This window comes from Polyodon spathula, chromosome 4, assembly GCF_017654505.1.
Source record: "Polyodon spathula isolate WHYD16114869_AA chromosome 4, ASM1765450v1, whole genome shotgun sequence".
Classification (NCBI taxonomy): Eukaryota; Metazoa; Chordata; class Actinopteri; order Acipenseriformes; family Polyodontidae; genus Polyodon; species Polyodon spathula.
The window spans coordinates 19,198,136-19,209,434 of NC_054537.1; the positions used below are offsets into that span (position 1 = coordinate 19,198,136).

General features: G+C 38.0%; 1 protein-coding gene across 3 annotated transcripts in view; it reads right to left on the reverse strand.

Annotated features, from left to right (window-relative positions):
• LOC121314270 (zinc finger CCCH domain-containing protein 3-like) overlaps positions 1–9,614 on the reverse strand; it is a 71,657-nt gene extending 62,043 nt beyond the window's left edge. For 2 of the 3 annotated variants that reach the window (XM_041247332.1, XM_041247333.1), the window contains exons 1-3: positions 9,385–9,614; positions 7,129–7,267; positions 4,449–4,624 (exon numbers count right to left, since the gene is read on the reverse strand). In XM_041247332.1, coding sequence (XP_041103266.1) covers positions 4,449–4,624; positions 7,129–7,267; positions 9,385–9,457 — 388 coding nt within the window. In that variant the 5' untranslated portion in view covers positions 9,458–9,614. Of the gene's footprint in view, positions 1–4,448; positions 4,625–7,128; positions 7,268–7,727; positions 8,048–9,384 lie in introns of all 3 variants that reach the window. The other variant, XM_041247334.1, reaches the window with a different exon arrangement.
• Between the last annotated feature and the right edge of the window lie 1,685 nt (positions 9,615–11,299).

Genomic DNA, 11,299 nt, shown 5'->3' on the forward strand with positions numbered 1-11,299 from the left:
CTAACATTTATGCCCTCTTTAAATTAAGTTGAAGATAACCAAATGAACGAAAAAAGATAGAAATAAAGAAACACTGCGTCGTCTCAAATCTACAATTTCTTTTTTCTTTCTCTCATCTTTACTACGTTCACTGTCATTAGTAATTTAACTTGCTCGTTATTAACTCCTGTTATCTGCTGTGCAATACATACACAGCTCTGACCTCTCTCACAGATAAATGTTTAAAATCCGTTCCTTGATTAATTCTGCCAGTTAAAAGCGTTCAAGGAAGGGGAAGGGAAATAAAAAAAAAAAAAAATGGCCTGTCTCTACAGCTATCACAAAAGCCTAATGTTGATTGTGATGGAACTTCTAATGTGCAAGGGAAAAATTCATTGAGTGCAGCAATTATGCTTCAATAGGAACTCAAAATGAATTGGGGGGAGGGGGGGTTGTAAAACAGGGCTAACTTCCAGCACACCGTATCCTACAGTTATTTAAAACAATCCAATTTGAAATAGCTTCTTTTGTATTATGCCATTTGAAATGAATACCAGGGTCTGATACTGCCTCCGTGCAGGCTTCATACAGCTGCAAATTGCTTGATAGCGCCCCTTGTTTCCATCAAGGGTGAATACTCAGATGAACTCCTTGTAAACTGGGAGGGACAAAACAGCCCCCTACTGGAGAAATGAAAAACATTCTCTACTTAAAGCCTTCAGAATAGTGATATGCAATTCATTATCAAAGGAAGAATGTAAAGCTTTCCAATTGTTGCATTGTTTCTGTTTTTCAGCATATCATGGGAAAAAAAAAAAAAACTTACTCAGTTTAAGCTTCACAGCAACAAACCTTGCTGCTAAAGCACATTCCAAGAAGCCTTCAGTTCAGTATCACAAGGGCTTTCTGCATTGTCAATATGAGGCTAAATGGGGAGAGTGAGACTCATTTGATTATTAGACTCATCTTGTACACCTGTGTGAGCTTCAGCTGCTGACAAATGTCTAGAATGGCTCACGATTGCTTGTGTGAAACTCTTAGCAGTCAGAACTACACAGGAAGCAATCAGTTGTCTATCAGCTCACTCACTCTCCTCAAGGTGGCAGGGCCCAACACCGCCTGCCTAACTGCAGGAGAGTTGACTTGTGTGCCATTGTCCTTATTGTCAGTGATTTTATTTTTTTGTCCACAGACACAAGACGTCCATATCCACACAGAATACAGTACAGAATTTTATCAGACTCCATCACAAGGGGCACTATACAACTGGTATCACTCACTGTCAAGAAAACATCCCGGTTCAATTCACACAAGAGATGCCTCAAAGAAAATGATGTCGGTACTACATACAGATCAATTGTATTTCAATACACCACCCTGCCACCAGACTTAATTCTCAATTACTAAGTTTAATTACACCCACGGAGTCTGCTTTCTGAATACTAAAATAGGGCTTTGACCTCCGATGCTGTTTTTCACACACTTCAACTGTAAAATGCGTGTCGTGAATTTAGCCCTTGGGAGCCCATGTTAACTTAACATTAAAACTTAGTTTGAAAACAGTTAAAGATCTGGGTCCCAATCTGCAAAACTTTCATTGAAAACTAGTGAACTTCAGCTGTGGGCCAAAAACCAGTTCAGTCTGACTGTTTAACTAGGTTTCAAAAAAGCACCAGTCAGAGGTTCTGCTCCAGATAGACAGTAAAATCTGCAAACAAAATGCTAAGACCTGTAAGAAAAATGGTAATCATTAATATAAAAACATACTGAACAAGCACAAAATAGTTTGGGTTAGGCCAAATGCGAACTGACTTTTGCCTATGAAAATCAGATTATCCCTGAATACACTCTTTCAATGCGTGTGCATTTTTCTAAATATGTGTTAGTACCTTCTAATGCGTACTTAACTTTAGAAAAAGATGCACCTTATTGCTAAACTGCAGATCAGGGTATTTAACACCTACAGTAACTGTGGAATGTGTAGGAAATGAAACTTCAACAAATCTCTTTATTCAAGCAGCAGTACATTTAACCGTTAGTGAAGTCAGAACCTCTCACAGCCTGAGGTGTGAAAAGTAAAGCTTTGAAACCAAACTTTCTTAATCCTGCAGAAAAACACAAGTTAAATTCTGCATATGGGATGGGATTTTCAAGTAAAAAAACAAAGTGCGAAAAATTAAAACCTGCTGTTAAAACCAATCCTCAGAGTTGGGGAACATTGTCAGAGCAGAAAGAAGCAAGTGTTCTTCCAGGACAACCTTGTACTTGGCTTGATTCATGCGCCCTTCACAAAGACAAATCTGCCCGATTCCAGCCTTGCTGAAGCACCCCTAGATGAGTCCAATTTTCAGCTTTGCCCAACACCTGGTCGTCTAATAGACGGAGACCTGGAGAGGCCTACAAGCCACAGTGTCTAGCACCCACTGTGAAATGTGGTGGAGGACCGGCGATGATCTGGGGGTGCTTCAGCAAGGCTGGAATCGGGCAGCTTTGGCATGAATTAAGCCAAGTACAAGGTTGTCCTGGAAGAAAACTTGCTTCGTTCTGCTCTGACAATGTTCCCCAACTCTGAGGATTGGTTTTTCCAGCAGGAAAATGCTCCATGCCACACAGCCAGGTCAATCAAGGTGTGGATGGAGGACCACCAGATCAAGACCCTGTCATGGCCAGCCCAATCTCCAGACCTGAACCCCATTGAAAACCTCTGGAATATGATAAAGAGGAAGATGGATTGTCACAAGCCATCAAACAAAGCCGAGCTGCTTGAATTTTTGCGCCAGGAGTGGCATAAAGTCACCCAACATCAATGTGAAAGACTGGTGGAGAGCATGCCAAGACGCATGAAAGCTGTGATTGAAAATAAGGTTATTCCACCAAATATTGATTTCTGAACTCTTCCTAAGTTAAAACATTAGTATTGTGTTGTTTAAAAATGAATCTGAACTTATTTTCTTTGCATCTTTTTTGTTATTTTGACCAGTTGTCATTTTCTGCAAATAAATGCTCTAAATGACAATATTTTTATTTGAAATTTGGGAGAAATGTTGTCAGTAGTTCATAGAATAAAACTAAAATGTTCATTTTACCCAAATACATAGCTATAAATAGTAAAACCAGAGAAACTGATAATTTTGGAGTGGTCTCAATTTTTTCCAGAGCTGTATGTAAATATATATATATATATATATATATATATAAAATATATTTTTTTTTTTTTTTTTCCAAGCAGTAAGGACATTTACAAAGGGACAGTAATAAACACAGACTCAGTTATAACGCTGAAGTCAGGAGCTGTAAGGACAGTACTATTGTGTTTCACCATATAATGAGAATACAAGTGCTAGAGGAATGGCATTTAGGTGCAAACAGTAGCCACAACTACACTGCCTTATAACCGGTCCGCGGTATAAGAGGTGAGCACTGCATTTATTTTGTCAACGACTTTCATTTTTTAAACCACAAAACAGAATGGCAAAGTCATCTTCCATGATCTACATCTATAACATTCAAACCGAAAAACACACTAGTTTATTAATGGGCACTATTCCATTTAAACGATTGTACAGGCAAGGAGGCTGCACTAGATTTTGCATCCCTCTCCAGGACTGGGTAGTTGAGGCTGCCCTTATAAAAGTTTACCACACTAAATCTGAACGGTAATCTTGCAGTTTTCCCCTACGTTTCCCATTGTTGTACTTTATATTTTTCAAGCTTACCATGTTTTGACTTTTTTTTTTTTTTTTTTTTTTTTTTTTTTTCGTTTTTACGTGTTTTGCCATACCTTGTTATTCTTTGCAATGATTACCAATACTTTAGCTTTCACAATTCTTAAACTTTGCTATGCTTTCACTTTAGGAAACTTATTGCCATGCTTCAAATCAACAGCCCTTAAAATGTCTATTTTGGTTACAATAAATGCTGAGCATACTAACAGATCGATGTAAATGTATAGCAAAATGAATACTCCTGTAGCACAGGCAACCTATACTATATCCCCAGCAAGGGATAAGTGTGGCCAAACAGTCTATCAATCCACAGTGACACCAACTGACCTGCTTCAAAGGGAGGTACAACTAGGGATATTCGATTCAGCTTAATTTCTTGAACATCTAAACTTTAGCATATTGGAAATTAGAATGGCATTACTTTTTTATGATTCACCAGAACATTAACGTGGACTACATGTGTACACAACAAGTATGTGTACTGCATATGGAAAAGAAAAAAAAAAAACGCGCTGTTCACATCCTACTGTATAAACAGGTGACCTCTATAGTAGACTTGCATAGGTTTGGCAATGGAACTTCTAAACTTTTTTCTTTTTTTTTTTTTTTTTTTTTTTAAAACACCTCTAGAGCTCTTGACCTGTATTCTGCTTGCTTTTCTAACGGCATGAAAAATAAGTTTCACAAAGGTTAGGCTGGTCAGTTACATATGCTGCAGGACGTGTCATTTTCCCTGGTACCTACCTTGCCTGGCTGAGCCATGGGTGCCTGCACTAGGAAGCCGGCGCAGTTTGTGCCTGCCGATGGGTATCAGCCCCCTGGCCTGCAGTCTCTTCCCTGGGACCTGGCCTCGCCTCCGCAGAGAGAACCGTGTCTTCACAGTCAGGGAGCCAGGGCTGCTCCTCCTGTCTGCCACCGAGCTGCAGCAACAAACAGCCAGGTCAGACTCAGAGCCCCTTTACCAGACTTGGGGTTAACTATAATGACAATTACAATTACGGCAGAATTGCTTGCTCAAATTGCAATACCAATGCTATTTTGCTCAATTGCAATTATGCTGCAGTAATTGCAATTATAATTACAACTACACCAAAAAGTAACAAATAGCTACATACATTAACATATTTACTCTGTTTATTCTACAATGCAGTAATCACAGGTACAAATACAGAAACATTTTAACATATTTAAACATATTTTAACATTTTTTCAAATATGTCCACCAAAAGTGGTTGAAAATACGAGAAGAATATTTGCTGCATGCAAAAACATGAAACAGTGATTAAGCTTGGAAAGATGTGTAATTCAACTTAGTGGTATCCATTTCTTAGAGCTGTCATTTTGCTATATGAAAGACAGATACATTGTGTTAAACCTGTACTAGATACTCTTTCCTTACTACCAGCTTCAAATAAACAACCGTTAAAAAGAAAAACAAAAAAATCTAATTCACCATAATGTGCAAACATTTTATATAGGAAAATGTGAGACCTAAGAAATGACGCCATGACTTCTGGTGATGTGCATTTGTAATTACAAATGTGTCTTTCAAGGTTAGATTGCCAAAAACTATTTTAGGCTGTGGGGTGTATTCTACTGATCTAAATCATTGAAAGGCTAGAACTGTGTTGTCACCCCAGGCAGCAGATGGAGCAGCAACTTTATGAAAAAAATCAACTATATCAGTGTGTGTGTCCGTTTAGAGTAGGGTTCTTGTTACAATTACAGAAAATGAGGTTTGGCCCCAATATTAATATTTAAACAGTGGTAATATTTAGATGAGCCACTGTATAAATCACCTATATCTTTTTTTAACAGCTGATCTGATATCCCTCAGTAAATCCAGGTATGGAAATAAGACTCCTGTTTCATTGCAGTTCCACCCATTCAAAATTTGAATACAAGCTTGACTGGCCACATTATAGAAGTGACAAGGTGTGTCTTATTAAACTCATCGTAAACCCAGTACGCAATCGGAGTCTTCCTTCCATCTCTGTGACTGAAAGTACTGAAGATGCTGCCACACAGGGAGAGCTGTAACTTTGATTATACTGCCATCTAGTGTCACTGGTGTGTAATTGAACTTCATAGTAACACAAGAGATCCCAGTTCCATTCAAATAAATATATTCCACACTATTCATGAGAAATTAAAAGGCAGAATAAATAGGGTGTTCAAAGTTAAACAATTCTCACCCACATGTGTCAAGCAGTTGGTTTCCAATTGCTATTATGTTTCCATTTTCCATCTCATCGTTTAAATAATTTTTAAAAAGTCTGACCTCAGCTAACTTCATAGCAATGTTTTCTACTAAACAAAGGCTTTTTACATTGCGACTAAAAGTTAAGACAGGGACACACCTGCGAGCTGAAATAAAAAAAACAAACCCCTTCAGATTCATTGAATCTTGTTAGCTGCAGCAATCAACCTAACTAGCCCATCACAAAATTGTCACATAGAAGGTGATACTTATTAGAAAATCAGTCTCACTCTTCCCTTTAATCTCACGCTGATGCAACAACGCCCTTGTCAGGCATCTTGTTCAGTAATGGTCTACAGTTACGAATCATGCTGAGCGTCATTTAAAAAAAATGTTTTAAAAAAAGTTGAGGACATAATAAAAAACTAAACAAAGAATTGGAAACCACGTGTCTGACAGAATGTAATTTTGTGCACACTATTCTGTGTTTAACTTCCCTCAACGCTATTTCCGTGCACTTGGTCTCATCAATTTCTCTTATAAAAATTGTACTAAACTATATTAAGCATTAAAAAATAAAAATTAATTAAGATAAGAGATAAGAGCAAATGTCTATCCAGGGTGAAGGACTCAGCAGCACTTGGAACAGGACCTGAGAATGAAGCTCCATCTGCTACCTGGGGTGACAACACAGTTCTAACCACGACAGGTGACTTCCTTTTGATCTGCCCCTGGCCTGTAACAACACTGCAGTCACCTATCGTCTTAGACAGCAACACAGCTCTCTCTAGAGAGGACAATTTGCTTGTGTCCAGAACAAGACCTGTTGAAGAAGCTGGGCTCGAGGATGACGGAGTTCTTTCCAGGCCCGCCAACTTGCTAGTGCCCTGCTCCCCAGCAATCCGAGAGGACTTGCTTCTTGAGATTGGTGTGACAAGTCCTGTTCTGACCCCAGCCAAGCCAGGTTTAGCTCCTGTTTCCCTGAGGCCTGTATGCTGGATGGGAGCTGCAAAGGGGGGTGGCTGCACAAGACTTGGAGTTTACAGCCTGGGCGTTGGACCCTTTGGTGGACAAGGCCCTGGGCTGAGCTGCAGTAATGGCCGCTGTTGGACAAGCTGACATGCCAGCAATGCAGAGGTTGTTACCTGGTGGTCCAGCTTTTTGGTTTTTGAGGGAATACTTCTTTCTCCAGTGGACAGCGGGTCGTGGTGCATGCAGCCTCACCTGTGGGGTGTACGTTGCCGAGAACGTAGCACTACGGTTTCTGGCTGCAGCCTGTCCAGGATTTCACCACGAACCACAGCCATGCAGCCAGAAGCTGAAGGTGTAACGCCATGAACACTCTTGTGGTTGTTAATTAGATCTGCGCAACAGAAAATAGGCAGTGAATAAAAAAATAGCACTTTTTTAAAAGCAACCAGTTATAACTGAGCATTCACAACAATTTTACATTTAAGGGAAAAATTTAAGACTCCCGCTGTGTAGCATTTTGAGCCATTCGGGTTTTCCTGTGAGGTTTAGGTGTGCAGTATGTCTATTTAAACTCAAGTGGGTCTAATTCCGCAACAAAAGATGCAACGGCTCAAACTGCTCTTAAATATATAGAAATATGACAAGAAATGTGATCAAGTTAAATAAGAAACATTTGTCATTGAATTTAGTTTGTCTTATTTCTTAAGGTGACCAGACATCCCCTTTTGGAACACAGGTTCTGGGAACACAGGACCTTTCTTGGGACACTCATTTCGGCCCGTTTTTTCCTCAGAGCATCATCGCTCCGGTAACAGAGCATTGTATTTTTATGCAGGTTGCTGAATTCTTACCATATCTGTTGCTAAAATGAACTGGCGGCCATCCTCATCTGAATCATTACTCTTGCTGCTTGAAGAGGTTAGACTACTGTAGTCTAACAATAACATCTCAAACTGGTACCACTGTATTGTATTGAAATTACTCTCTTCATCCATGATATTTGTAAGTCTGCGTGCAAACGACTTTGCTTCGTGTGTTGCTATGGGCGACAATTGCAGAAATCAACGCTGTCATGTCACATCACCGTGCCATGTTTTCAACGCAATGCAGTGAACTTGTCGTGGTTTTAACACTTTGTGCATCAAAATAGCCCATCACAACAATAGGAAGGCTGTAAAAATATGACAAAAGTATTTGGAAACATTCTATTGAAAAGTTTATATTCATTTTCAGTTCACCACAGGTATCCTCTAAGAAATGTATGTCAGTGAATAACACAAAGATTACTGTGAAATTCATGTTGTAAAAATATTTTAAAAGTTTCAGAAAATTTCATATTTCTTTAAGTAGACATGTTCTATTGTTTTTAACAATAATGAAATACAATAGCTTCAGGTCTCCTGGAGCTGGTTTAATTTCTTTAACAACATTATTTACATGATAGTTCAGTATTGTGTACGATACAGACAGTTTAAAACAATTACAAAAAAAAAGCATCACACCCTCGTTTAATTTTACCTTAAAACAAAAAAATCTTACTATGCTGCCTTAGGCAGAATAAATCTATTTTTAAATTGGTGATCCATTATTTTTATTCTTGTGTTAAATGTATTATATAACAAGTATGTTTTGTCCTGCAAAGTTTAAGAAAAATAGACAATGGAGTACTCATATTTAAGATTAATGCTATCTGTTGCGTACGTGTGACAGCTATAGAAGGTATTTTACTTTATCACATCTATTAGCCAGCAGTGTTTTGCGAAGTGTACGGTCAACGAAAAAGGCACAAGCTTGGGAATGCGTTGTTTTTTGGGGGGTTTGTTTTGTTTGTTTTTTGTTTGTTTTTAAATATACGACATCCAGAACTATACCGTTCTAAGGCCTTTACCATCGTAAACTTTTTTCGCCGTGTATCTTTCTCATGAACCACTAGACATGTGAGCAGAGGAACAAATAATTTCAATCGACTTCTTAACACGACTCGCGTCTAAACGGGTACCAATGGAGTAGGCCAATCCAATCCATAACGCATTGTTTGGATATCACACAGATACTGAGAAGGCAGTTTGTCAAAAAGTTAGGACTCCGCCACAATAGCAATGTGTCCGGTACTGAGTTCCCAGCTCGATTTCCAGATATTCCTACTAAACTGTTTGAAAATGTACAATATAGTAATTTAAATGCTACATAAATGTTATTTTAGTTTTCATAGGCATTTTCAATATTATAAGTTACAATTACATTACTGTGTCGATTAATTCGCAAGGAAAGGTTAATTCCACCATTTGTCTTTAGAACTGGTTTATAACGCGCCAATTAATTGGTTAAGTGTTTGGTACATAGAAATAATATAGTTTCGCTTCAGCGCTGTCATAAAACATTATACATACATCACACAAAAACCCTAACTTGGTTTTCTCTATTCCTAACATACAAAAACGTTTTCTGCTACCTCGACTCTCCTAAAATAACGACCCTCTGTTTTAAACATGCTGAAAAACGACTTACTTTGTAACAGTTTTATCTGTTTTTTCAGAGCTTCATTTTCTTCCATCGCCAACTTCACAACACTAAACGTCATCAACCCCAGACTTAAGCGCTCGACCACAGCACGCTTCCTTTCGACACGAAGCCAATCAATAGAGGGGACCGGGTGGGGCAATTAATAAAATCGCAATACCCTCTGAGGGCTATAGTTTATCGTCCGGTGTTGCAATGTTGCAAAAATCAACAAAGAAGTTTAAGAAGATATGAGGACAACTTCTCTTTGGAAGGCAGCAAAGTACAGTGTTGAAAACTTTGCCACAGAATTTCAGTTTTTCTTTTAACAGTCTGACAACTTAAAAAAAAAGTAATGCTTATCAACTTTCATAAATAGTGAATTGGTGATATTTAAATAGTCATATTCCGTATATCACCTGCTTATAACCCTACCAGTAATGAGTGTTTCACTGTCTATTGGGCTATCGGTTGTCGCAGGTAACATTGGTAAAGTTAATAATTCAATAATTTAAAGCAGTTCTTTAAAATTACCCCAGTGTAAATTAAAAAAATCCTAAAAATTCTTTTAAAAAAAGGTTAAAAAAAGCCAACGTTTGATCGGTAGCGATACTGAACTGACATCGTCGATTGGGAAACCCTATCAGAAGAGGAAGGTACAGTCCACACAAGCCATCGAATGCAGTTCTGCAAATTTGCAGTATTATTTAAGTATACTTGTAATTCAATAATCTGATTAACTTACGTTTTCTCATTAGACTACAGTAATATATTTTATCGGGTCAAACAGTTGAAATGCTTTGCAAAAACTAATAACTAAAATATAACAAATGATTAAAATACATGTCATGAATATAATGGGAAACGAATAAAACTAATAAACCCTTGTGTCGTCAACAGTCAAAGTTTTCAAATATATATATATATATATATATATATATATATATTATATATATATATATATATATATATATATATATATATTATATATATATATCCCAAAAACAAAGAATGCAACAGAATTAAAATATCAAATCAATATGATGGTTATACAATCTGTTGCACATTTTTACTTTAGTCGTAATCTTCAATGAGACACAATTGTGCTGGGGACACTATTTGGCAAGGAGACCATATTTCGCACTAATAAAGTCAAATACTGCCAGGTGACACTATTTAGCAGCGACACTATTGACATAACAACTGTAAAAAAATTATTCAAACTTCTTTGCACAACAACATATTCTCACTAAACAACATTGGAAAAAGGCATATTTCATTTAACTGCAGGACTGATTTTACCGGTGGGACATGGGAGCAAGAGTGATGTTTGTGGTAAACACAAAAACACCAAAAACCAGCGCTTCAATTATAGCATTTCGTTGCCAAAGGAAACAATTAGATCAAGCAGCTTAAATACAGAGACATTTACATGCTGTGACTGGTTCAGCAAATCTGTAGATTATACAGAGCAATCATGCCATAGAAATTCCAATAATACTAACTCCCAGATTACAGAAAACTCTTCAACCCTAGCACGAACCCAGACAATACTTTAAGCGCAGCACAGAAACCAAGACCAGCGGACACAGTTGGAATTGAAGTACAGACAGACTTATAAAAAAGGGTAGTGAGGATATGGAATGGGTTACCAAGCCACATTGCTGATGTTGAATCATTGTGAACCTTTAAGACCCCAAAGTTTTTAGATCAATCAGCTACTTGGAACAGCAGGAGCACTGATAGACCGAATCCTCCGTCCTCTTCGCTGAATCATAGCTACGCAGGTAGCAGGGCACGGTTTCTTTTGGATACTATGGTTTTAGGTGTACAGTATATCCAGACTTGTTTGTCTGATAACAGTCTCTGTAAGTTTTACGGCAGTACTCCAGCCGGGCCTTAGTGTCGCTGCTTGTTGTAGTGA